The 24,279-nt window shown below is 45.6% G+C and overlaps 10 protein-coding genes and 2 long non-coding RNA genes across 17 annotated transcripts; 5 read left to right on the forward strand and 7 right to left on the reverse strand.

The window, feature by feature from the left end:
• The first annotated feature begins 3 nt into the window (after nt 1–3).
• LOC136191999 (large ribosomal subunit protein eL36-like) lies at nt 4–613 on the forward strand. The gene is made up of 4 exons (XM_065980455.1): nt 4–49; nt 112–223; nt 281–415; nt 469–613. Exons 2-4 carry the CDS (start codon nt 119–121, stop codon nt 553–555), a joined length of 327 nt encoding a protein of 108 aa, XP_065836527.1. The 5' UTR covers nt 4–49; nt 112–118; the 3' UTR covers nt 556–613.
• On the reverse strand, nt 598–3,409 carry LOC136191985 (asparagine--tRNA ligase, cytoplasmic-like). Its single transcript, XM_065980436.1, has 19 exons — nt 3,310–3,409; nt 3,183–3,262; nt 3,062–3,130; nt 2,731–3,013; nt 2,611–2,681; nt 2,472–2,558; nt 2,336–2,422; nt 2,211–2,267; nt 2,114–2,154; nt 1,948–2,062; nt 1,699–1,890; nt 1,584–1,649; nt 1,503–1,531; nt 1,366–1,450; nt 1,268–1,315; nt 1,127–1,210; nt 1,015–1,077; nt 896–964; nt 598–836 (listed from the first exon to the last, which is right to left on the reverse strand). Exons 1-19 carry the CDS (start codon nt 3,332–3,334, stop codon nt 705–707), a joined length of 1,683 nt encoding a protein of 560 aa, XP_065836508.1. The 5' UTR covers nt 3,335–3,409; the 3' UTR covers nt 598–704.
• LOC136191980 (DNA polymerase subunit gamma-1-like) lies at nt 3,132–7,657 on the forward strand. Its single transcript, XM_065980426.1, has 17 exons — nt 3,132–4,202; nt 4,346–4,860; nt 4,908–5,057; nt 5,104–5,337; nt 5,391–5,640; nt 5,691–5,848; nt 5,895–6,024; nt 6,070–6,205; nt 6,259–6,365; nt 6,419–6,558; nt 6,614–6,724; nt 6,777–6,821; nt 6,870–6,984; nt 7,036–7,170; nt 7,227–7,343; nt 7,406–7,523; nt 7,579–7,657. Exons 1-17 carry the CDS (start codon nt 3,348–3,350, stop codon nt 7,638–7,640), a joined length of 3,378 nt encoding a protein of 1,125 aa, XP_065836498.1. The 5' UTR covers nt 3,132–3,347; the 3' UTR covers nt 7,641–7,657.
• A 9-nt stretch (nt 7,658–7,666) lies between these two features.
• LOC136191987 (uncharacterized) lies at nt 7,667–9,885 on the forward strand. Its single transcript, XM_065980438.1, has 4 exons — nt 7,667–7,995; nt 8,052–8,902; nt 9,081–9,316; nt 9,371–9,885. The coding sequence occupies exons 1-4, from the start codon at nt 7,707–7,709 to the stop codon at nt 9,603–9,605; spliced, it is 1,611 nt and encodes a 536-aa protein (XP_065836510.1). The 5' UTR covers nt 7,667–7,706; the 3' UTR covers nt 9,606–9,885.
• Nucleotides 9,609–10,572, reverse strand: LOC136191995 (HCLS1-associated protein X-1-like). The gene is made up of 6 exons (XM_065980452.1): nt 10,412–10,572; nt 10,175–10,358; nt 10,096–10,117; nt 9,943–10,040; nt 9,847–9,894; nt 9,609–9,786 (listed from the first exon to the last, which is right to left on the reverse strand). The coding sequence occupies exons 1-6, from the start codon at nt 10,537–10,539 to the stop codon at nt 9,652–9,654; spliced, it is 615 nt and encodes a 204-aa protein (XP_065836524.1). The 5' UTR covers nt 10,540–10,572; the 3' UTR covers nt 9,609–9,651.
• A 701-nt stretch (nt 10,573–11,273) lies between these two features.
• On the reverse strand, nt 11,274–13,118 carry LOC136192000 (uncharacterized). The gene is made up of 3 exons (XR_010671085.1): nt 11,925–13,118; nt 11,769–11,865; nt 11,274–11,714 (listed from the first exon to the last, which is right to left on the reverse strand). It is a non-coding gene; the product is annotated as an uncharacterized lncRNA (long non-coding RNA).
• On the forward strand, nt 12,064–13,066 carry LOC136191991 (complement factor H-related protein 5-like). 3 transcript variants are annotated; one of them, XR_010671082.1, is made up of 3 exons: nt 12,071–12,386; nt 12,433–12,774; nt 12,848–13,066. XR_010671082.1 is itself a non-coding variant. In XM_065980445.1 (2 exons), exons 1-2 carry the CDS (start codon nt 12,098–12,100, stop codon nt 13,017–13,019), a joined length of 882 nt encoding a protein of 293 aa, XP_065836517.1. In that variant the 5' UTR covers nt 12,064–12,097; the 3' UTR covers nt 13,020–13,066. The 3 variants fall into 3 exon arrangements, 2 of the variants coding, with proteins under 2 accessions (XP_065836517.1, XP_065836518.1); XM_065980445.1 differs by having other exon boundaries at nt 12,064–12,386; nt 12,427–13,066; XM_065980446.1 differs by having other exon boundaries at nt 12,068–12,386; nt 12,433–13,066.
• Nucleotides 13,119–13,155: 37 nt separating the features above from the next.
• On the reverse strand, nt 13,156–16,804 carry LOC136191984 (zinc finger and BTB domain-containing protein 4-like). Of its 4 annotated transcripts, XM_065980432.1 has the most exons (7): nt 16,663–16,786; nt 15,817–16,462; nt 15,395–15,475; nt 15,021–15,315; nt 14,880–14,970; nt 13,456–14,816; nt 13,156–13,394 (listed from the first exon to the last, which is right to left on the reverse strand). In XM_065980432.1, exons 2-7 carry the CDS (start codon nt 15,898–15,900, stop codon nt 13,342–13,344), a joined length of 1,965 nt encoding a protein of 654 aa, XP_065836504.1. In that variant the 5' UTR covers nt 15,901–16,462; nt 16,663–16,786; the 3' UTR covers nt 13,156–13,341. The 4 variants fall into 4 exon arrangements, with proteins under 4 accessions (XP_065836504.1, XP_065836505.1, XP_065836507.1 ...); XM_065980433.1 differs by lacking the exon at nt 15,817–16,462 and having other exon boundaries at nt 16,663–16,804; XM_065980435.1 differs by lacking the exon at nt 15,817–16,462 and having other exon boundaries at nt 16,668–16,800.
• Nucleotides 16,805–16,931: 127 nt separating this feature from the next.
• On the reverse strand, nt 16,932–19,462 carry LOC136191988 (uncharacterized). The gene is made up of 16 exons (XM_065980439.1): nt 19,343–19,462; nt 19,208–19,293; nt 19,047–19,153; nt 18,901–18,997; nt 18,745–18,849; nt 18,566–18,700; nt 18,455–18,521; nt 18,345–18,401; nt 18,210–18,301; nt 18,065–18,156; nt 17,967–18,017; nt 17,864–17,914; nt 17,640–17,754; nt 17,528–17,580; nt 17,316–17,432; nt 16,932–17,157 (listed from the first exon to the last, which is right to left on the reverse strand). The coding sequence occupies exons 1-16, from the start codon at nt 19,398–19,400 to the stop codon at nt 17,133–17,135; spliced, it is 1,308 nt and encodes a 435-aa protein (XP_065836511.1). The 5' UTR covers nt 19,401–19,462; the 3' UTR covers nt 16,932–17,132.
• Nucleotides 19,431–23,645, forward strand: LOC136191982 (cytosolic carboxypeptidase 1-like). The gene is made up of 24 exons (XM_065980428.1): nt 19,431–19,459; nt 19,506–19,618; nt 19,669–19,736; nt 19,787–19,853; nt 19,897–20,037; nt 20,087–20,215; nt 20,273–20,366; nt 20,415–20,452; nt 20,501–20,644; nt 20,690–20,764; nt 20,811–21,222; nt 21,274–21,360; nt 21,415–21,499; nt 21,552–21,629; nt 21,675–21,753; nt 21,844–22,055; nt 22,102–22,234; nt 22,284–22,355; nt 22,410–22,518; nt 22,578–22,707; nt 22,761–22,868; nt 22,919–23,095; nt 23,148–23,323; nt 23,447–23,645. Exons 1-24 carry the CDS (start codon nt 19,443–19,445, stop codon nt 23,544–23,546), a joined length of 2,844 nt encoding a protein of 947 aa, XP_065836500.1. The 5' UTR covers nt 19,431–19,442; the 3' UTR covers nt 23,547–23,645.
• On the reverse strand, nt 20,518–22,697 carry LOC136192001 (uncharacterized). The gene is made up of 4 exons (XR_010671086.1): nt 22,298–22,697; nt 21,426–22,240; nt 20,914–21,367; nt 20,518–20,768 (listed from the first exon to the last, which is right to left on the reverse strand). It is a non-coding gene; the product is annotated as an uncharacterized lncRNA (long non-coding RNA).
• Nucleotides 23,399–24,279, reverse strand: LOC136191996 (FMN-dependent NADPH-azoreductase-like). Its single transcript, XM_065980453.1, has 2 exons — nt 24,100–24,279; nt 23,399–24,009 (listed from the first exon to the last, which is right to left on the reverse strand). The coding sequence occupies exons 1-2, from the start codon at nt 24,239–24,241 to the stop codon at nt 23,543–23,545; spliced, it is 609 nt and encodes a 202-aa protein (XP_065836525.1). The 5' UTR covers nt 24,242–24,279; the 3' UTR covers nt 23,399–23,542.

The following is a 24,279-nucleotide window of genomic DNA, read 5'->3' on the forward strand; positions in this document are numbered from 1 at the left end:
TCCCGTCAGGCGTCGTGTGGAAGGCGACTTCGTAATCCGTTCGTTTGAGGTGAATCTCGTCGCTTACGGGTTCGATTCGTCGGCAAGGTTTATCCTAAACTATTTTCGAAGGTGCATCATGTCGGAAAAGTATCCAAACGTCAGCGAAATGGCCGTGGGCCTCAACAAGGGCCACAAAGTGACGAAGAACCCGCAAAAGGAGAGACAATCGCGACGAAAGGGGGTAAGTTCGTGCAACCCTAGACTACAAGCATCACTAAGAGATCGTTTCGACTCGCAGCGCCTAAACAAAAAGGTGAAATTCGTACGAGACATAATCCGAGAAGTGAGCGGCTTCGCTCCGTACGAAAAACGAGCCATGGAACTGATAAAGGTCGGACGAGACAAGAGAGCGCTAAAATTCATCAAAAATAGGGTAAGAAAGAACCGAAAAAGGTAAAAAAAAAAGCGAAGGGGGCCCCCTTTCAGTTGGGAAACCATACGCGATCGAAAAGAAAGCGAGACGACCTTTCGGCGGCTATACAGCAGATGAGAAAGGCGCAAGCGCAAAAATAATAAAGTGCTGACAGTCAATTGATTGTAAGAAAATAAAGAAAATCCTCTTTGAACGAGAGATTTTATTGATTGATTGATATCAACACACAAACATTCATTCATTCATTCCCGCGTCTCTTTTTTCTGTCACGTGGGGGGTAAATCTTCAGTCAAGGCTTGCACCTTTCAATGAATCTTGGATATAGGCAAACGTCCCGGATGTGATGACGGTTGAGCATCCACGTGAGATAGCGTTCCAAGCCCAATCCATAGCCACCGTGAGGACAGGTCCCGTATTTTCTCTATAGAGCACAAAATAGATTAAAACTTAAAATTAATGAGGAAAATAGTCACGTGATACCTGGTCTGTGTACCAGTAATAAGGAGTTGGATCGATTCCTTCTCTTTTGTATCCAGCCAGCAATTCATCCTAAGAAAATTAAATAATTAATTAATTTAATTAATTTAATTCATTGATACCAAGTCCCATATCCTCATTGATCCTCCTATGATTTCTCCCACTCCCGGCATGAGAAGATCAACCTAAATCACCATGGAAACACCCAGGTTAGATAATTAATTTAATTTTTACTGATTCCGTGATTCTTTTGTCTCCTTTCGATTTCATCATGTAAAATGACTTGATATCAGCCGGGAAGCCATGCAGAAAAATAGGCTAAGAAAAAATAATTAGAAACAGGATATAATGTTAATACAATCCCATGTGACATACCTCATTGATTGCATCAGTCATTTTTCTTTCCGGCGCTTCCGGAATATCCTTCAAGACACAATGAGAACAAAATCAAGAACTCAGGTAAAATAGTTCACCTCTCCAAATTCATAAAATGTGCCGTCGTCTTTTGTCACATTGTTCTCATGTAGCCACTTGATCGCTTCCGCATAGGGCATGCGCCTAAAAAATAAATCTATTTTATTACCCTAACAGAAGAAAAATTTCGTTGTACATGAAAGGTCTTTTTGGAACCTTGAAATCCTAAAATTTCATAATTAATCAAATGAAAGATATTGCCCCCCTGAATTGCTACAGGATTAATTTGCTTCAAGAGATCCCCAAAGGGAGAATCAACGACCCTCTGCGCAACATCGCAAATCTAGAAGAAAAACATTAAAAAAATCGATAATTAATCAATTATTTATTACGAGAAATTCCATTCTGTTGAGAAGATCATCGAACTTGATGAAGGGACACTCGGCTTCAACGTGAGTATATTCAGCCAAGTGACGTCTTGTCCGAGACAGCTCCGCTCTATACGATTGCGCAATGCAGAAAACGTCACCCATACTTGGCAACACAGTCTCCAAATAAAGCTGAGAAGATTGCGTAAGAAAAGCCTATTCATAAAATAGATTAATAATACTCATTAATTAATTAATTAATCAATTGATCACTTCTTCGCCGAAGTAATTGAATTTGAATAGAGTTGCTCCTCCTTCCACTTGCGTTTGTACGAGAGTGGGCGGGGTCACTTCAAAGTAACCATTCTCAAAAAAATGATCTCTGAAACTTAATCAACAGCAAAATTAATTACTATAAAATCTATATATTTAAAAGTACCATTTGCTAACAACTGATCTCAATTTCATTATATTAGCAGGCTAAAGAAAACGTTAGAGAGTTTTAATCTAAAAATACTCCCCCTTTGCACACACACCATTTCCCATCTTAGGACTAGATGACGTTGATCCAGCATGATATCAATATTCGATTCCTAATAAATAAATAAATAAATAAATAAATAAATAAATAAATAAGTATTAATTAAATATTAAAACTAACTCTATTGACGGCATTATCCGTGCCACCAGCTGGTGCAGTCCCCATCAATTCCCAGTAGTCAGCTTGAAGCTCATGACCCCCAGGAGCCTAATAAAAAAACATTAAAGTTTCATATAGAAAAATGGATGAATCTCACTGATTTTCCTTCAGGCACTGCTTTGATAGTACCATAGACTGTCACAGTACATTCAGTAGTCAAAATCAAAGCCTCATAAATAGCACACTAATAATAAATCAAATAAAAAATAAATAAATAGTGGAATATAGTATATCACCAATTTGTCTGTAAAAACAGATTGGAGGAAACCCGTTCCATCGCGTAGCACCAAAAACATCAAATTCTTTCCTAAAATCAATCAAAAATAGAATTTTAATTAATAATTAATTTTTCTTACCCTGTCTTCTCAGCGAATGAACCCACGCGTAAACTTTGACTCTCTTCTCTCTAAACATCTCCAAATCGCGAATTTTCGCTTCTTTTGCATCCGGGAGCGTCGGGTCCGGTTCGATTTTAATCTTTTTTGATTCCTCTAGGTTCTTGGCGTGACGTTCGGCGTCCAACGCCTCCTGTTTCGCTTTCGCTTCGTCCTGTTCCGATTTCTTTGCGAGCTTTCTCTTCTCAACTTCCAACGACTTTTTCTGCTTTTTCAATTGAGCCTGCGACACTTCTTCCCACTTCTAAAACGTAAAATATCGATAATTTTTATATGTGAAATTTCTTCTTACTTGTTCTTCCGGTTTTTTCGAATCGACGTAGATTTTTGGAATTGGTTCCGTTCCGTGGCTTCTCAACGCCTGAAAAATCGACGTGTGAATTCACATTACCACGCCCACTTCTTCATTTTACCTGAAGAACGGTTTTGAATGGTTTTACTTCCGATCCGTCTCCAGTTTCGTCGTTTCCTTCCTTCTCCGACGTATAGACTTCTACGATGGACGGATCAGTAAGAAGAGAGCCTTCGAAGATTGCCTACCTTTTAGAGTCAGCTTTTCTGTCATGTCTCAACGTTGAATGAGCTTGCTTGCAACAAGTACACGAGTAAGTATCCGGGTGACGAAAGTAGTCAACTTACCCGTATTCGAATCGACTTTGAATCCGATTTTTCGCCTCATGCAAGCCTGCAGCCGGTTTAGCCGCGTTTTTAGCGGCTCGCGCGACTATTTTATATTGCGTCGATGTTTCTCAAGCAACATGGACGCGAATTCGGCACGATTCAACGCGATTGGCATCCAAATGCTTTCGCACGTGCTCCACGATCAATTATTTCGCAGCGAAAACGACGAAATCGACGCCACGAAACTCGCAGAATGTCGCGAACACTTAAAACGGCACGACTTGTGGAAAAAAACGACGACAACCGTACCGGAGACGAATTTTCGTCTTCCGTCGCTCGAAGGCGAAAATTTAGACGCGCACTTTCGAAAAATCGCTTCCGATCAAAACGAGCCCTATTTAACCCAAGCGAAACATTTAGTTGCTTCAAAATTCCCTCCCATGCCCGAAAAATGGAATTTCTCATCGGGATGGACTCAATATAATTGCCAAACAGGAAAATCAATTTCGATTGATTATCCTTCAGATGAAGGGCTCGTTTTCGATGTGGAAGTGTGCGTTCCCTATGGGCCAATGCCCGTATTAGCCGTAGCTGCGTCTCCTCAAGCGTGGTATTCTTGGACAAGTGACGTACTTGTATCAAGAAGATCTTTATATGGCTGGCTTTCCATGGCAACGCCATCGAATTTAATTCCACTTGAAACGGTGGGAGACGAGTGCGAACCAAGGTCAGGCGAATGGTTAAAAAGACTCATTGTGGGTCATTCCGTCAGCTATGACAGAGCTCGTATCAAGGAACAATATTATATAAACGTAAGAAGAGGATTGGTCCCTCGCCTTTGTGACATCATTGACCATATTTGGGGGCAAGTTACGTAACTTCTCTCTGATTGGTCGCATGCCTTTGTGACATCACACCTTACGTTCTAACTGAATGTTCTCTCGTTCCTCTGTAGAATACGCGAATGCGTTTTCTCGATACGCTGAGTCTTCACATGTGCGTCGCCGGATTGACGTCCTACCAGCGTGGCATGTACATGCGTAAACGTCCCTCCTCGCAATCAACAACGAGTCAATGGAAGAGAGAAGGCACTCTCAATAATCTCGAAGACGTCTATCAATTCTACGTTGGAGACAAACCTCTCGATAAGAGTCCAAGAGATGTATTCCTCAAGGGAAATCTTGACGAAATTTGCGAGAAATATCAATGTTTAATGACGTATTGCGCACGTGACGTGGCCGCCACGCACGACGTTTTTCGAGTCGTTTTTCCTCGCTTTCTCGAGCGTATGCCTCACCCAGTCACACTGGCCGGCATGCTGGAAATGGGAACGGCTTATTTGCCTGTTGATTCTAGTTGGATTGAATATATTAGTAACGCTGAACGATCCTATAACGACTTGGAAATGGATATGAAGCGAAATTTGATGAAATTGGCGGACGACGCTCTCAATTACGGCCACGGCAACCAGTAAGACAAAAAAAAAGATTTAATTCCTTTTTTATTTCTTATTTTAGATTTCGTAACGAACCTTGGCTGTGCAACTTGGATTGGAAAGTTCCGCGATATTTAAAAAAGAAATTGTATGACGACAAAGAAAGGAAAATTTATGAAGATGATTTTGATCTAATTCCGGGTTGGCGTCAACATTTACCAGGCTACCCAAAGTAAGAAACATAAAAATAAATTTTCATATTTCTTATTGTGACGAAGTTGGTATCGAAAATTGTGTCCGCGAATTGGGGGCGAGGATTTTGATCCGGCGGCATTGGGTCCGTCGTTGATCAGCGCTCAAAATCGCACAGCACCGTGTTTATTGCGTCTATCATGGGACGGACATCCGCTCTATTATTTAAAAGGGCATGGATGGGGATGCGTTGTGCCTATTGGGGACAATGTACAGAGATTTGAAGAGTTATTGAGTCGCAGTCAAGACAAACATAAAATGTACGATCCAAAAATAAAAAGATTTCTAACTATTCAAGATATTCTTTTTATAGTGTTGAGTATAAGGAAAACGCTTCTTTGGATGGGGTTATGTCCGACAAGGATTTTGACGATTTGCTGAGTTTTTTGGATGAGGATATTGACGTGAGGGATATTGTGGAGAGCAGTCTTTGGCTTGCACAGGAAATGATTGAAGACGACGGCGATTTGAGTAGTGAAATTAGAACGGTTCAAGCAGGAGAAGAAATTCTCGTTGATGATCCTCACTTGGGTCAGCTAAGGTTTCTTCCACTTCCTCATAAGGTGAGAAGTAACGGATATATTAATTAAAGAGCGAGATTCTTCTGTTTTAGGATGGGGCAAAAAATAGAGTAGGAAACCCTTTGGCTAAGGCATTTCTTAGCAAGATGGAAGACGGCACGTTGAAGTCCGAAAGCGGCGATTTTGGTAGGCAAACACTTAAAATCAATAAGATTTTGTCATTTTGGAGAAACGCCAAGAAAAGAATCAGGTAATAATAGATACTCTAGTAGCGCTAGTATAAAAGATTTCCATAGCAATCAATTCGTTGTCTGGCTTGGTCCGCCTGAAAAATCATTCGGAGTGATATTGCCCCAATTGAGAGTAGCTGGCACTGTAACTAGACGAGCCGTTGAAGCAACGTGGCTCACAGCAAGCAATGCCAAAGTAGGCGAGAGTCAAATCAAATAAAAAAACTCGATTTCTATATAGGAAGATCGGCTTGGATCGGAGCAAAAAGCAATGATCCGAGCCCCGTCCGGCTATCATTTTGTCGGAGCCGACGTAGATAGTCAAGAATTGTGGATAGCGGCGATTTTAGGAGATGCCCACTTCGCTGGATTGCATGGTACAACAATTGACAAGAGAGCACTAACTTCAAATAAACAAACTTTACCAAAGGTTCCACTGCATTTGGATGGATGACTCTACAAGGCAAAAAAGTAGACGGTACTGATCTTCACAGTAAAACGGCGTCTACAGTTGGAATTAGTCGAGATCACGCTAAAGTACAGGCCCGACATTTATAAGAGCTTTTCAAACGATTATCTTTTCCTACGAGGTTTTTAATTACGGGAGAATTTATGGAGCGGGAGTCCCGTTTGCGATTCGCTTGTTGCGACAGTTTAATCATCAGCTGACTGAAGAGGAAGCCGCTGAGAAAGCGCGTCAGTTATATGCGTCAACGAAAGGAACAAGACGGTAAGCAAGAATTAAATGTGTGCGGCCAAGTTTTTTTCACTATTTAAAACTTCAGTTATGTTTTAACGGTGAGAGGAATCGAATTGTGCTTGGAAAACGGTATAAGTTTCGACGAACGTGCCGAAATTTCAGCTGCAGAATATTGGGAACTGAAAAAAATCACAAGGCAAACTCTCAAATTAGATTTCTAATAAATGATAATAATGCTATTAACGTAGGACTCGACAGAAACTCTTTTCGCGTCTCAGATGGTCCGGAGGAAGGTAAGAAAAAAAAAACGAGAATAACTTTTAGTTTACCTATCATGATAGCGAATCAGAAATGTTCAATAAGCTAGAGACTGTCGTTTCCGAACGAGCTCCTCAAACTCCCGTTCTCGGCTGTAGAATTAGCCAGGCTTTAGATACTCCTATAGTTGGAGGAAGCGTGAGTTCAACGATAACAAAAATAAGATATTGATTAGTTGAGGACGTTTAGTTTAAAACGAGTCGAATTAATTGGGTCGTTCAGTCGTCGGCTGTCGACTATCTTCACTTGCTTCTTGTGTCGATGAGATGGTTGTTTGAGAAGTACGGCGTTAAGGGACAGTTTTGCATAAGCATTCACGACGAAGTATATATATATAGAACGCACGCGCTTCACATTCTCCTGATTATTTTTCACGCAAGGTACGATACTTGGTGCAGAGTGAGGATCGATATCAAGCCGCTTTGGCTCTTCAAATCAGCAATTTGCTGACTAGAGCCATGTTCGCTCATCAGCTAGGGATGAATGATCTTCCTCAAGTAGATATATAACTTTTTTGAAAAATAAAGTCACTTCATATTCGTTCTTTTTTTTTTTGTAGTCTGTGGCCTTTTTCAGTGCCGTAGACATTGATAGAGTGCTTCGGAAAGAAGTGACAATGGACTGCAAGACGCCTTCGAATCCCCACGGCTTACACAAGGGTCACGGAATAGATTTCGGTTTGCAAGAGAAACGAACCCAAATTTCAAACAAGAATCTCTTTTATTTATTTAGGAGAAGCAGTCGACATCTATGAAATTCTGAAAGCAACAAACAATGGATCGTTTGAAAAATAAATGAATAAATAATGGTGTCCTCTAGCGCGCGCTACTGCAATTCGAGAACTCTTTCCCTCTACGAGTATGACAGTTGTGACGGTGATCGACTACGGTGCGGGCAATATACGAAGCCTCGTCAATGCGCTGAAGCACCTCGGCTACGAGGTACGCTTCGTCGAACGAGCAAACGACATCGAATCGGCATCTCGTCTCATTTTTCCCGGCGTCGGAGCATTTGGAAGTGCAATGGACGGTCTAAACCGAAAAGAAGGCATCGTAGACGCACTAAAGAAGTATCTCCAAGCAAATCGCCCCTATCTCGGCATCTGCATCGGCCTGCAAACGCTTTTCGCCGCAAGCGAAGAAAGTCCACGTGCGAAAATCGACTTTTCTTCAAAAAACATCACCTTTTCAGTATTTCTATTTTAGATACTCCCGGTCTAGGTCTCATTCCGGCGACGATAAAGCGATTCGAATTCGACGACGTGGAGCATCCGCCCCCCGTTCCGCACATGGGCTGGAACGGGCTCAAACCAACTCAAAATCAACGCTACTATTTCGTCCACTCGTACGCCGCCTTCGTCGACGACGTTCCCGTCGAATGGACCCTCGCTACGACCGAATACGGCAAACGACGCTTTGTCAGCGTCGTTCGTCGCGGAAATATTTTAGCCACGCAATTTCATCCGGAAAAGAGTGGCTCCGTTGGTTTGGACCTCATTCGTCGATTTGTTGAAGGAGTGGTGATGACGTCATCATCTACGTCATCATCCTCTATGGGACTGAGTATGAGAGTCATTGCCTGTCTTGACGTTAGATCTAATGATGACGGGGACCTTGTGGTTACCAAGGGTGATCATTATGACGTCAGAGAGAGAAAGACCACGGGATGTGTTCGAAATCTCGGTAAGCCAGTCGATTTGGCGGCGCGATATTATAAAGAAGGTGCCGATGAAATTACTTTCTTGAATATTACAAGTTTTCGCGGTTGCCCCATTCGAGATCAGCCCATGTTGGACGTCCTGCGACAAGCGTCCGAAAACGTCTTTGTTCCACTTACGGTGGGCGGAGGAATCCGCGACGTGGAATACGTTGACGAATCAGGCACTTCTCAACACTATTCCGCACTCGAAATAGCAACAGAGTATTTCAAATCAGGAGCTGATAAAGTTTCCATAGGCAGCGACGCCGTTTTCGCTGCACAAGCTTTCCTCGCGTCAGGACGAACAAAAACGGGCAAAACATCTATAGAATTGATAGCTAAAGCATATGGCCGTCAGGCAAGCGCATAATAATCACACTAGCGACGTAAAGTAAACGTAACGTGACTTCCAAATATGGTCAATGATGTCACAAAGGCAAGCAACCAATCAAGATGAAGTTACGATACGTTGCGTCGCTAGCGTGAATCTCGCCCTTAAAAACAACGAGAAAAAGAATAGAATCGTTTTTCTTTAGGCTGTTGTCATCTCCGTTGATCCTAAGCGTGAGTACGTTGAAGGACCCAGTGTTGCTGTTGGTAAGCACGTGATTCAAACTAGCCAACCAGGTCCCAATGGGGAGCTATACTGTTGGTATCGATGCACAATCAACGGCGGACGTCGCGTCACCGATCTAGACGTCTGGGATTTAGTACAAGCATGCGAAGAACTCGGCGCTGGTGAGATATTACTCAATTCTATTGATCGAGACGGGTAAGAAATACATCAATTAGCAGGGGGGATAATTATTTATAATATCCTATCCAGAACAAAGAGTGGCTATGACGTGGAATTGATATCTGACGTCAAAAAAGCGGTGAGAATTCCCGTCATAGCATCGAGCGGTGCCGGATGCGTGGAACACTTTTCCCAAGTGTTCGAGCGCGCTAAACCCGACGCCGTTCTCGCCGCGGGAATATTCCATCGACGCGAAGTCTCTATCGAGTCCGTCAAAAAGCATCTTTACGAGAGCGGAATACCGGTGCGACTGGACAACATTTAAAATAAAAAAATGTCTCTATATTATTTATTGATTTGCGAGGAGACGTCTAGCTACTTTTTCCCAGCGGCCAAATTGTCTTCAAAAATCTCTTCCACATCGAAGTGCGATTCTGCTCAAACGGAGACTTTTCTTCCGTTGTGGAAACCGGTGTCTCTCCCCCTGTTGACCTAGTAACGGTCACCTATAGCAACGACAGAGTATTTCTCACAGTAAGTCCAATATGTGTCTAGTTTAGTCCAACCGTTTCGTTTCCGTGTGAATCGCGCTTTCGCGTCGTCGTCTCAACGGTCTATCAAAAATGATTTAATTAAATCAAAGGTGACGTCATCTTACTCACTCCATCAGGACGTCGAACTGTTGAAACACTGACGCTAGAATAAGTGGCTTGAACCTCCGGGACTCGTTTAATGACGTCACTCAATGACGTATCCAAATCTGAAGGTAATATTTAATTAATATTACGCTGACCTTTTGTTCGTCTCCTTTATACCTGTATCGAGAGTCGGTTTGTTCTGGGGATTGATTACGAGGTCAGTACGTAGATGTACCCTGAATTTTATAGTGCTTACTGTTTTATCTTTATCAGGGTTTTGAAATTGTCTCCAGAAGGGATCGTTTGGATCTTTGAGCATTTGTTCGCGTGGTGACGTCATCTTCATCATCGCGCCGCCGCCGCGACGAGAAGCTCCATGCAATTCATCCATCATCTCTTGCATTTGTCGGAAGAGAGTTTCAGCCGACGAGAAATGAAATCTGGAAGAGAATCTCTCTAAAAATTGAGGTACAATGGTGCAATGTTTGCGAACCCTTGGCTAAAAGTGTCCATGTAGTCGTCGTCGCCGTCGTCGTCGTCGTCGCCCAGACCACCGAAAAAGAATCTGAACTCGCGGAAAGGATCTTCGTCGTCTCCGCCTCGAAAGAAGCGGCGATTCATCGCGACGTCACGGCGAGTCTAACGTGCGTTATTCTGAGAAAGTGTTGGACGACGATCCGGCAAATCGACGGCGAATCTCGACAGCCGAGCGGCTCAACGTAACCGTTTCGACGATAATAAGGTAAAAGGAACTGTAAATTCAGTTCCGCGTCGGTCAGTAGTTCGTGTGCAGCGCTCTTTCTTTTCTTTTTTTTCTCTCTCTCTATTCAGACCGTCTGGAAATCTCATTGCTTCGACCCAATGCAAGCGTCATCGACAGGACATCATCTTCTTCGAGAGAAACGGCTTGAAACACGGCAAATTCATCCTGCTTCATCGTCCAATACCCAAAATGTAGATAAAAGATGATCGACGGTTTTTTTTTGTTTTGTAGGCACATTCACCTCCGGGCCCCGAGGTGACTAAATAAAACCGGCCCAACTCTTGAGCCAGAGAGGTTAAACGTGGCTTGAACGCAGGGGATTCAATCTCCTACTCCAGTGGCATGAGTGATAAACTGCCACCCCACTTAGGAAGACGCGGTGGGTCACAATAGCGGTCCCCCTGGAATCAGGCCGGCAGAACTCACATCCGAGCGCTGCCGGTCCCAGGCGTCCGAGCCGGGAGACTAAACAGGCTCTAACTCCGACGGGGGAGTAGTGAGGTTGATCCCCCACCAAACCGAAGCCTGTACGGACCCCTGCGGTCCGTGCAGGTGGACAGCAGAAGAGGGGACACCCATGCGCAAATTTTTTCAAAGTTTCCGGTTTACTTCCGGGTTTTATTTTAATAAAATTTCAAACGTGACTGCTGCTACTTTTGACGCAAAGACGCGATACTCCGCGTGCGCGTTAGCTTAGGAACTCTCCCACTACCCTATCGTTTGTTACTTTTGCCTCCATACCCTGGAGATCAAAAGCTGCAACTTTCATGCAAAAAAAATAGTACTCTTCTCTTCTCTTCTCGTTGGCATCGATTCTAAAGAGGTCACCCCAAACCATAGTCCATAGAAAAGCGTTCACAATGACGGGCGGCTTCGCATACGTTTAATTAATTAATCAATGTCGTCATTGTATGGTCAATGGAATTCCCCTTGGCCGTGGGAGCGCTCTTCTCCCCGCTTTTCTCCCCGCTTTTCGTGAGAGAGTCTTCTGCGAAGGGAGAAGTACGACTCTCGTACGTACGTACGTACGTACCTAGTGTCTGAAAATCGCGCCCGGAACCGGTGGGTCACTATCTAATATACCAACCTTAGTCAAAACATTCTCAGCTGCGAACGCCGAACCGCGCGCGCGGGAAGCCAAACCCGAACTCCCGTACTCCTCGAACTTCGTAGTTTTTTCCTTCCTACGCCGTCCCAAACACACACACTCCAAGAAAAAAATAAGGGAGTTGCACAATCAAACCTGTAGTAACTAGATCTACTGTACATCCTTCTTTTTCTCGGAGTATTTTCCCGCCGGCACTTAATTGCGCAATTAATATCCCCAATCTTGTGACTCGCTCTCATAATTCCCTGACGATATTAGGATAGACTACAAGTAGACTAGCGCTCATTCCTAGCATACATTCTCTCGTCATGCAGCCCATCTACCTCTTCATCGGCGTCGCGCTCAGTCTCTTCTCTTACTCCGCAGTAGGGAGAAAGGAAAAATACTGCCCTACTCCCCCTCCAATTTCCAACGCAACCCGTTGGTACAGTTGCCGGAATATCAACGGTCGCATCGACTGTTGCGGGACGCGTTTGTGCGTGCGTGACGCCTACGTCGAGTACAGATGCGACGAAGGGTTCAAATTTAATGAGAAACGCGCTAAGAGACGGTGCAAGTCGTGGAAAGGACGAAAACCCGAGTGCTTGCCTAGAGGAGGTACCTATGCTACTAATACAATATCTCAACAATATTGTAGTCTCAGGCTATTGCAAGGCGCCCGAGGGTTTGACAAATAGCGAAAACAGGACGTTCAAAACGGGCGAAAAGTTTATAATGAACTGCTCGAAAGGTTTTGAGCTTCCGGACAATCGCACGTACGCCTCTATCCTATGCCAGGAGAATGGCAAATGGAACGGAACGTACGAAATCTGCAGTCCCATAAAATGCCCTTTACCTCCAAAAGAATTCGACGGCGCCGAACGACTCCGTGTAACGAAGCTGTCAGAAAACGGGACGGCTTTCTATACGTGTCTGGGTTCCGAAAAGGAAGTGATGATGAAGTGCTCGAATGGCTCGTGGATTGGGGATCCGTTCGACTGTCAAGGTGACTGCTTCACCGATACGCTGTTTAATAATTCTCATGATGAAAACGTTCCTGTTGTCGTTCGCTCGCGAAGGGAGCGGGTCAAATCCGATCGAAAGGTCCGATTACGATGCAAGATCAAGAAGCAGAAGATCGTCAGCGGTGATCGAGTCGCCCACTGCGAGAACGGCGCTTGGATAGTGAAGGAAATTCCCGTTTGCACCTATCAACGGAAAGACAACAACGTTTCTCCTGTCACATGCTAAAGTAGAGTGTCCCTTGCTTTAGTCATGCAATAAATGTGTGCACAATAAGGCGTAAGAGTCCTCTTTTACCGCAGAACAGACGACGAGGAACGAAATCCTTTGCGTGAGGCATGCGCAGTGAGCCGACAACCGGAAGTGCAAAAATCCCCTTTTGAATTTAGCCCGAAGGCTGGAACTTCCCTAATGCATTATCTATTCTACTATGACATAATGGACAAACGGAATATAGGGGCATAAGTAAGTCTAGAGCACAAAAACAAGTCAAAAAAAAAGAAAATTTGCTATGTAAACAGCAGCATAAATATATCGCGTAGTACTGTTTTTACATCTTTCCATCACCGCTCATTCCGTCGCTATTGAATCCATACACACTCCCTATGAAATAGGAGAATAATTACCCTTTTCCCCATGCACCCCCGGCGTCACATTGCCCTACCTTTTCCCGACGGGAACGTCCCTTGATGGGCCCGTTCCCCGCCTACGTGAGTCGCCGCCGCCGCCGCCGTTGCCGCCGTTGCCGCCGCAGCCGCCGCCGCAAACGATTCAGCATAGGAAGAAGAAGACCAGGGGAATTCATTACCATAAAACGGATAGGAAAAAGCGCCGAATCCCGCAAAGGGGGGGTACGGTCCGCCGCCGCCGCCGCCACTCCCGTACGCCGGAACGCCGCCGCCGCCGCCGCCGTGGGACGGCCCAAAAGGATTCCGATTCAACGGTGGCAACGATTCTTCCTTTTGAGGAGTATTTAGAGGAGACGATGACGGCCACTCTTTCGCCTCCGAATTTCCGAGCGGAATATCGGCAACGGTCGCATTCTTGACAATCTTTTTCTTCTCATTTCCCGGCGTCGTCGTCGTCGTCGTCGTCGATTTTGATCTTCTCGACTTATAGGGAAGATATTCCGGCGATAGCGACTCCTCCTTGACGTTCACATTCCCACGTTTATCATCATCATCATTGCCCCCCCTCTCCTCTTCATCTTCTCGAGTATCAATCCCCATTCGTTTTTCCTCCAGCGTCGTCGTCTCTGGTGACGGGGGCGATGTCTCATTATTCGAACCGGTTGCGCCAACGCTATCCGGCACGGCGTCCGAGCTTTGATTGGTCGTATAAACCGCCGGCGTCGTCATAGAGAGAGGATCATCCTCCTTTTTCCCTTCTTCCTCTTCTTCTTCCTCTTCTTCTTCCTCCTCCTCTTCCTCATCGCCACTTAGTTGCGAATATCGACGACGTTTTCGAGTCGGTCCCGGCCCCTTTCGTTCGTCAACAAGAAGAAAAGATTGTCGACGTTTCGCCGATGTTCGTCGCCCGCTTTGATGCGCGCAAGCGAGATGATGCTTCAAGCTTTTCTTATGTTTATATTTGCGAGCGCAACTTCGTTCGGGGCACTCGAAATAATCGCATTCTGGCGGCGGCGGCGGCGGCGGAGGCGGCGGAGGCGGCGCCGGGAAAACCTCCTCCGTCGCCGCCGCCGCCGCCGCCGCCCCATTTGCCGTTTCACCGTTTGCCACCGCCACTTCCGTATCCGCCTCCTTCTCACTATCCGTCTTCGCTTTTTCGCCATTCTCTCCCTCTTCTTCCTCGACTTCTTCCTTTTTGATTCGTGCCGGTCTACCGCGTCTTCGTCCCGTCGTCGTCGTGGGGGGCGACTTTCGCATATCCGCCGCGTTTCCGCCGCTCCGCGTCGTTCTACGTCGTCGCGTCGGCGTCGGAGGAGGCGGCACGTCGTCGCTCGCTCGACCGCCGCCGCCACCCGCTTCATCGAGACGACTAATCAAAGCGCTAGCGGCATCAAGACTATAAAAAAAAGGAGGGGGAATCGGTTTCAAGAGCAAAAAGAAACGTAGGGAGACTACATACCCAATTGGCGGCGACCAACCCGGCGTCTTTTGACAGATGAGCGTGCCGACGAAGGCTCTTCCTCGCCAAAGCGCCTTAACGACGATTAGATCTAAAGCGAGAAAGATCGAGACATGTATATAAAGCGATTTTCCCCTATACCTGTTCCCTCGTAAAACACTTCGCCGCTTATCGTTACGGGTGTACCCGAAGCGAGTGGGAAAGGCACGGGACTATTATTCGCCTCGCGCGCTTCCTGGTTCGCGAAGACATCGTCGTTGGCGACGGCGGGGAAGAAGCCGTCTAAAGATGAAATAGAATTGCCGAGTTTGGTCGTTTGTTGTAGGAAAGCGAAGGGTTGCTGCTGATTTTGCTGCTGCTGATCGCTAATGGGAGTTGAGCAGCTCGAACGCGTGCCAATGCGAACGCTTCGGCGCGGCGGCGGCTGTTGCGATCCCTTTGTAAAAGATCGTCGAATTAGAGCGATGCGCGTGCGTGCGACTATTCGTTTTTTGCGTCTCCATCGGTGCTCTTACCGTTTTGTCGTCGATCGTATTAGTATTCGATCCGTTCATCGTCACGTCTCGCCGTAAAATGCGCGAGTGTCTGAATTGAATCTGAAGGAGAGGGAGGGGAGAAAGAAAAAACGATTGTTAGCGCGCTTCCGCGCCCTATGCGGAAACGGTGCTATGCGGCGCGGCGGGCGTTCACCGAGTGCGCGACGCTTTCGATCCGCGGCGGACAGGCGACCGACTGTGCATGCGAGTCAACAATAAAAGCCTAAAGCACGTGGCTCGCCCCGCCCTCGAACTGTTCCCGGGCGTCGGAACGTTGGGGCGAATTCGCGAACGATGCGCGTTTCGAGGTGCGCGCAGAAAGCGGTCAATCGACCGCGACAAACGATAATTTTAGACCGGAAATCGGTCGCGGGAACCTATACGAAGGACTAGCCACTCACGTGAATGGGCGTGTCACACCAACGCATCTGGGCATGTCGCTCTCTGTGCGAATGTTTATGCTTCGCGAACGCGCGGAGGCCCATTTTAGAATCGCCCTCGAATTCCCCTTTCAGCTTCGTTACCCACAGCAAATGCAACGCCAAAAAATCGACGTGAAAAGGAGAAAATTAGGGGGAAAGCGGCGCGAGACTCGAACGTTCGCGGGGACGAAGCGCGTAATGAAGTTAGGGGGCGGGTGCGAATAAAGTGAAATCCATATCGCAACGGATCCCCTCCTTCCCGATGTGCGACGATGAGAGCGACGGCGGTAAAGTCCGATTCACGTAAAGTGCCGGCGCGTAGGAGTTGGGCGTCGCGATCGCGCGACCGCGATCGATCTAGCGAACGAACGAACGAACGAGCGCGCTGCATGCAAAGCGATACGATTCTTTCCCCCCTTTTCGATCGTAAAAGACACGCTAATCGCCGTTGTCTCGGCCACCGCCGCCCGAGACAACGACACCCGCACACCCATTACGCTGATGTACACATAGAGTGTGTGAGTGTGTGTGTGTCGGTTTAGGAGCGCAGCACGCGAACGCGTGTACGTTTCGTCCGGTCCGCTTTTCGGTTGTCTCTCGCGCGCAGAATAAACAACGATTGTCCCTACAGGTGTAGCAGGGAATCGAGTTTTCGATGCGGAGAGCGAGAAAAGCACGAGTCGCGGCGACGGGGGTCATCGGAACGGCGTTCATCGAGTGCGCGCATTAGGGAAGAACGCGAAACGGTGCGAATCGAACGCGGAGAATCGACGAGCAGCACGACGGGGCTTCGGTTTTCACGCCCCCACGACTCATGGCACTCACCTTACTTCCTTATGCTGTGGCAGTACGACGACAAACGACGAGCATGTACAGTGTAGCGAAACGACGACCAGTCGACTTTTAGGCCTCGACAAAACTCACACGACCAATCAGACAATTTCCCGGTGACGTGGTCGCCTGCGCGAAGCACGTGCGACGGTCGCCGCCGCTTTAGCGCATTCCGAGAAGTCCCACACGACGAGAGCGATCGATCGATCGATCGATCGATCGATCGATCGGATCGGACTTGCAAAAATCGCCTAATCGATAACGCAGCTGTCGCGCCGCGCTCGTTTCCTTTCTTATTTTTTTATTTGCCTCGCCGCCACCGCCGCCGGTCAGGGTGAGGCTTCTCGCGCGTTCGAAGCATAAAAGACAGCGCTAAATAGCGTTCTCCTTTCGAGAAAAACAGTCTAGTTTCTACTGTACGATTCTTTCATTCAGTGATCGCGACGACGTCACGCGATACCCCGTCAGATTCGGACGACGTACGAATCACTGCAATAGCAGACGAAACGTTTATAGGAAAGGAGCGCTCGTCAGCGAACAATTAGCGTGCCCTAACGAGCGAACCGATCGAAACGAAGGAGAACATGCTCAAAAAGCGTAGAAATGAGCCCTCCTCACGAAGCGGAGCCAAAATAAACAATCCTTACCTGTGAGTTATGTAGCGTACCCAGCGCGACGGAGAACTCGCTCCTCCCCGGTCGAAAACGCGCAGAAAACGTACGATAAGTCCCGAGCAGCTAAACATGGGAATTTCGAAGTCGATGCTAGGAGAAGGAACCCAAGAGTTAGAAGCCTCCCAAGCGCGCGAGTCGTGATTAGATCCAAGGCTTCGACAATGAATGCCTGCATCTAATCTTACCTGAGAGGACCGACTTCCTTGCGCGTCGTCTTTCCCTTTTCGCTCACCGTCAACTTGAAACGAAATCAACGAACCATTCCATTCAATCGAATTCTTTCATCATCACGCCTACCTTGAATTTCGCTTGATTTTCGGCTCCACTCGCCACTTTTTTCATTCGCCAATAGACGAGCTTCTCCGACGCTTTATACTCGGACGTTTGACCCGATCCGAGCTCGTACGAAACGCTAAAAAATCGCAAATCAACGAACGTAGCGTCAGCGTTGCTGACGTCACAATGCGTTTCTAAGATAAAACCATTGTGACGTCAGGAACGCTGACGCTTTCCTCACTCACTTCGTAGTTGATTTAGGAACAGGAATACGAACGACAACTCCCGTAGCATGTCTAGAAAAAAAAAACCAGTGAAAAAACCCACATATGTATATCATATATGTACACATTTGACGGCAAATTGCATCTTAGTTTTAGAGTCACGTCCACGGAAGACCTAGAAAATAAATAAATGGAATAATCAGTTAATCTGTGTCGCCCAACCGAAGCGTTTCCCCGTCCTCAATGAACGGATAGACGACAAAAGGAACGGACGATTGAAAATCGCCAGTGACGCGATAGTTCATTAGAGTCGTCTAGAAGAAGAAAAAATAAATAAATATATAAATAAATAAATAAAAGAGAATACCTCGCCATCAGGAGGAATGATCGAGAGAACGCGATCACGTTCAAACTCCTCCAAATTCACGCATTCGTGAAATCCGCAATTGTCAAGCGAAACTAACAAAAATAAATAAATAAATAAATATATTTTAGAGGTCACCTTGTCCGCTTTCTTCTCGTCCAATAGCGAGCGCTTCGTTCAATCCGACTCGTACCTCTAAAAAGATGACGTCACAGGGGGCGTGGCGGGGTGGGATTGTCTGGACGCACCTGGACTTCCAATTAGGAAGCTCTTCATCTGTATGCATCCAGCCACTTCAGAACGCAAGACGGATCCCTATATGGGAACAATGCAAACGTCGCGACAATGACTAATCATACATTCGCTGCTATGACGACGGTGAGTCTCTCAAGAAGGTCGACAAATATTTCGTTTTTTTGAACTCGTTTTTGTTCGAGACTGACGGCAACCGGCTTATTCGCCGCAGATCCGGGTAGACTGGTCACTCGAGACGGCTACAAAAATTAATTAATTCATAATTAATTATATATGTATATACGTTTTTGGAGGAGGAGTCCTTTTGAGGAGGAGACACGAGAATTGGATCGTTGTGCACGTGACACTTGAGAGATTCCGTGGCGAGAATCTGTGGATATCCAGCGTCCTAACTCAAAAGAATTGAATTCAATTATCCCCTAAAATTGACGTCACTTACGAGGACTTCGTCTAGAAGCTCGTAAATCAACGTGAAATTCAAACGAATCGATTCTTCGTTGAGAACGCCGCAATAGTCTTTGAATAAGCCAGAAAGTCTAAAAAAATTAAAATCAAAAATTTCGAATTTTCAAAAATTTCCAATACCTGCCCAAAAGTTCCAAAACGAACGTCGCCGAAACGTTGAATTTCGTCGTACAGACGAAATAGAGACCGTTTCGACAAATGTGGATAAAATGAATGCCTTCGACGTTCTGCGTGCGAATGCGTCGCTTCGAAGGGTCGATCGAGGTCGTGGTGAGACTTACGAAGATCGGAGGCGCTTGGCTGCCTTTCCACGACGTCGCTTTTCGATAGAATATCTCCGCTGTGCCTTTCACCACGTCTCCTCGATCTATACCACCCGATTAGAGGATTTTTGCAGCGTTAAATTAGAGGACTACAGTCTCTGAAGGCAATCGTGTCGCCTCGAGACGAGAGAATAAAGAACTGGGAAAGCATCGCTTGGTCCCGGATCGATGGAGACGAGTCCCGTACAATCCGATGGCTTCAAAGGAGACGTGAGTCTCTCTGCTTCGGTGAAATTGAAATAGTTTACTCGTTTAGCTCGCTCTTGCTTCTATTGGACGCTCTACGTCACTTGACTTCCGCTCGTGACGCCGAAACGGATCAATGGCATTCGACAATCACTAGACTCCAGTTTCTCGTCTCGAGTAACGGTAAATGGCTTTTCAAATGCAAAACCCAATCCAAATCAACTATAAAACAGAGGAAAGTCGTAAAGAAATCACTCTGAAAAAGAACGGAGGCATTGAATTACTTCTATCGTCACTAGAGGCAAATTTTCAATTGAAAATTGAAAATTTTTATATTCCTTTTCTTTCCAGCTCTGTAGCGGCGATCTCTCCGTCATGCTGGGAATAACTCGACTTCTCAGCGACTTGGCATCAAGAGGTAAAAATCAAATTAAAAATAAATTACAATACTCTTTCCTTAGTCAAAGGATTGACGGCTCTGTCGCGTCGCGGTGCCGTAGGCGTTCTAATGCGAGTTCTAGCGTGGACATATAAAACGTACCCTTCGGAAGATCGTCTTCTCAACTCCTTCATTCACTTGCTCGTCACTCTAGCATCCAAAGGCGAACTTTTTAATAAAAACTTCCCTTATAGGAGACAATATTTCTATAGAAAAACAATTTGCTTTGAAGGCTCGACTGTGCGGCGTTCTTCCCATACCTCTTGCACTTATAAAACGCGGTTTGCATCGAGGAGCTCTTTTCTCCGCCCTGCAACTAATGAAACAATGTAGCACCAAAGGTTTTTTTCAAAACCAAGTCTCCCCCCACGAAAAAAAATCTCGAATCTTTCCCCCAGGCGTCAATTGCACTGTTCTAGGAAAGAAAGGAGCCGTCACAGTTCTTTATAAACTCCTAAAGGATAGCACTAAAGCAGACACTCGATTCCAAAGGCAATACAATCACAACCCCCTATCTATCCCCCCGTAATGTTTCTTTAGAACGATTTTAGACGCTTTAGTTGCAGTGACGTCAAACAGTTAGCCCTTGATACTTATTCTGTTAGATATAGCGTCCCTGTTTCTAGAGGATAACGCCGTCAAATTCGTTTCAATTGGCGGAATTAGACAAGCAATGGAATTGTTTTCCGATTACTGTCACGATCGCGATTCGCGTCACGTGGCCTTATGCAAGGACTTACTTCAGCTGATGAAAAACTGCACTGTAGCTGGTATGTCACAAGGTCAGACTTCTACAATGACTTCTATGTGTGCAGGTGTAGGAAAAGAGGCTTTTCTCTCCTGCGACGGAATGAGAATATTATACGATGTTTGCACGATACCTCAGTCAGGTGACTAGGAAAAATAAATAAATAAATATTTATTTTTCTCCTGTAGCGAAATTGCTGAAACCGTCTCAACTAAAAACAGTGCTTTTTTTGTTGAGACGTTGCCAGCCGAAACTTCCCCTACCAATAGATAAAACAGCCCATCCAATCACCTTCAAAATTTCCGGAACGACTCTTCTAGAAGATGATGATGATGACGAAGAAGAAAATGATCATAGAGTAGATACAATTGGTCCAATTGAAGTGACTTCGGCGTGGCATACCCCAATCGATCTCTCTCATTTTTCAACATTTTTTCCTGAACTTTTCAAAGAAGATGATGAATCGGAAGACTCCGAAACTCCTGTCAAATTCGCTTCATCGAAGTGCTACTATAAGATTTCCGGGCCTCAAAGACACGGTCATAATCCGAGAGAGGGTTTAGTTGCTCTGAAAAAGAAGTGTAGCGTTCTCGCAGAAAAGTAACCCTTTAGTCCTCTTCTCTTGCATTATCTCTCTAAAATCGCGACTAGGAATCTCCTAATCAAAGACGTCGAACGATATATTCGCCCAGACGTCATCATAAATCGCGTAGTATTTGATTTAGAAGACTCGTATCGGTATACGCTAAAAGAAACGCCACATTTTCGCTATCTCATCGACTTTTTCCCCAGAGTACAACCACCTTTGCTCGCTGACAAGACAACATTACAATTCGACTCGCGATTCGAGTGTGGAAATCTACGGAGAGCCATACAGGTTAGTAGCAGTAGCCATAGAAACCAAAATGGCGGACGAGAACGGTTCCAAGATTCGTTCCAATGAATATGACCTCATACTCAGCTCGGATATTAATAGTGATCGACATCACCAGTGGTTCTACTTCGAGGTCTATATTCCCCTGCATTGGAACACTTCGAATACTCACTTCTAGGTATCTAATTTCGCTTGTGACGTTCCTTATCGCTTTAACATCATCAACTGCGAAAAACCCAACAGCCAATTCAACTACGGTGAATTTATATTGATATTTTATATAATATCAATTATAATATATAATTGAATTTGACTACTATACCTAATTTATTCTCATTAATTCTTAGGAATGCAACCGGTTCTCTATTCTACGCAGAATGGACCGCCTGGTTGGATTCGAAGAGGCACAAACGTTTGCTATTTTCGTAACAACTATCTACGTCATTACGAGCCAAGACAGACTACATATTACACGCTTACCTTTACCATTGTCTTCCCATTGCGAGAAGAAACGTGCTACATTGCTTATCACTTCCCCTATTCGTATTCGACGTTGAAGGTGTGCTACCGGCTCTATTTCTCCTCTAAATCAATTATTTCTTTAGGATCACCTGCTTCATCTACAGAAACTCAGTGCCGCGGCTTCGGAAGAGATACTGTTTCGCCGTCAGACCTTGTGTTCGACACTTTCCGGAAATTCATGCGAAGTTTTGACGATAACAGCCCAAGGAGATATCAGTACATCTACAAACACAAGTGTATCTATCTATATACTAAGTTGTTTTAGCTGGTAGGGAATACGTTTTCTTGACTTCTCGGGTTCATCCAGGGGAGAGTAATTCCAGTTGGTCAATGGAGGGTCAATACAGAAAAATAAGGACTTATTTATGTATTGATTTATTGATTTATCTAGGCATACTTGATTTTCTGTTGAGTGGCCAAGCGGAAGCAACTACGGCACTGCAGAAATTCGTTTTCAAAATCATCCCGATGCTAAATCCGGATGGCGTCATAAATGGGAGGCGAGTTCACCTGAATTCTTCTTATTTATTTATTTATTTATTTATTTATTTCTCAATAGTCATCGATGCTCGTTACTTGGTCGAGATCTCAATCGGCTTTGGTTGAATCCTGATTGCACTCTTCAGCCAACAATCTATCACGCCAAAGCCCTGCTACAATACTTAGTAGCAATAGAAAGAGTGCCTCTTGTACGCACACACAAATATATATATATTATATATATAATATATACTACGTATAGGTATTCTGTGATTTACACGGTCACTCTCGCAGAAAGAATGTTTTTCTGTTCGGATGCAGACAGGAGAACCCCAATGAGGACGAAGAAGAGAAGGGAAATGAAGAAATGGTCGTATTTAAACGTGTGCAATGATTACTACTACGTTCTTTTTATTGCAGCATCTTCCAAGCATTCTGAGTCACTTGGCGCCGCTTTTTTCCTACAAGGGATGCAGTTTTTCTGTTGAAAAATCAAAGGAGGGAACGGGACGAGTTGTCGTTTGGCGGCAATTGGGAATAATAAGGAGCTACACCATGGAGCACACGTACTGTGGCGCAGACCAAGGACAATACAAAGTAAGGGCAGGGCGCCAAATCTCTCCTCTATGAAGATGAAAAAAAATGACAGGGCTATCAAGTCGATACGAATCAACTAAAGGAAATGGGGCAACGCTTTTGCACGGCTCTAATTCACCTAGTCAACCAAACGAATGCCTCGCTCTTCAAAGAAAAGGGGGAGGAGAACGACGAAGACAAAAAAGACGAAGGAGAAGAAGAAGAAGAAAAGAGCTCAAGCACAACAAGGTCCCCCTCCCCTACAATTTTTTATCCGGGCTACTTGGTTTCCAAGGTGAACCAAGTAGCCTGGCCCCCCTCTCATATACTCACCATTCATCACATACAATAATAAAAATCCATTCATTTTAGTTTGGATAACAGTCACGCAAGTGAAAACAGCTCAGACGACGAAGAAGAAGCAGAAGAAGAAGAAGAAGAAAAAGAAACCAAACAAGAAACGTTGTCTTAGGGCGTACCGTTCTCGCGTTTGCGATCCCGTATTGCCTTAGCATACCAATCCAACTGCGTAATAAGCTTACCAACACCCGACTCCATATGATCATTCAACGGCTCTCCCTCTTCGCTCAGAGCGCCAGTAACTCGTGGTATTCCAAATATGTTTGGAATGCTAACAGTGCCGATTTCGCCGAGCATCGCTCTCAATTGCATCGCGGCGCGCATTCCGCCGTAGGGACCGGGCGAATAGCAGACAATCGCGCTCACTTTGAAAGCGTACGAAGAAAGGGGAAAATGATCGATTAGATTGCTCAGCGCCGGCGGAATGCTGTGATTGTATTCGCCCGAAACGACGACGATCGCGTCGCTGGCGACGAGCGCTTCGTTCGCGCGAACGAGACGCTCGGGTAGCGTCGACCAATCTTTCACCATCATCATCGCTTGTTTTAGCACGGGAAGGTCTAATTCCCAAGGATCTGGGACGGGAAAGGGTACCTAGTTTATCTTTCTTTGGTTGCGCGATCGTGCTTTTGGAAGATTGCCTTTCTACGCCTCCGTTTTCTTACCGAATACGGTCACTTCGTGGTTCGTCTTTACGAGCGCGTTCTGCACGAATTTTGCCACGCGAGAGCAGGCGCGCGGGTTGCGATTGCTTCCCAAGTACATGACGATCTTTAGAGCATCTTTCGCTGTCTCTTTCACTGCCATTTCCCTTTTGTTCGTTCGTTCGTTCGCTATCCGGGGCG

Source organism: Oscarella lobularis, chromosome 10 (assembly GCF_947507565.1).
Source record: "Oscarella lobularis chromosome 10, ooOscLobu1.1, whole genome shotgun sequence".
In the NCBI taxonomy this organism is placed as follows: domain Eukaryota; kingdom Metazoa; phylum Porifera; class Homoscleromorpha; order Homosclerophorida; family Oscarellidae; genus Oscarella; species Oscarella lobularis.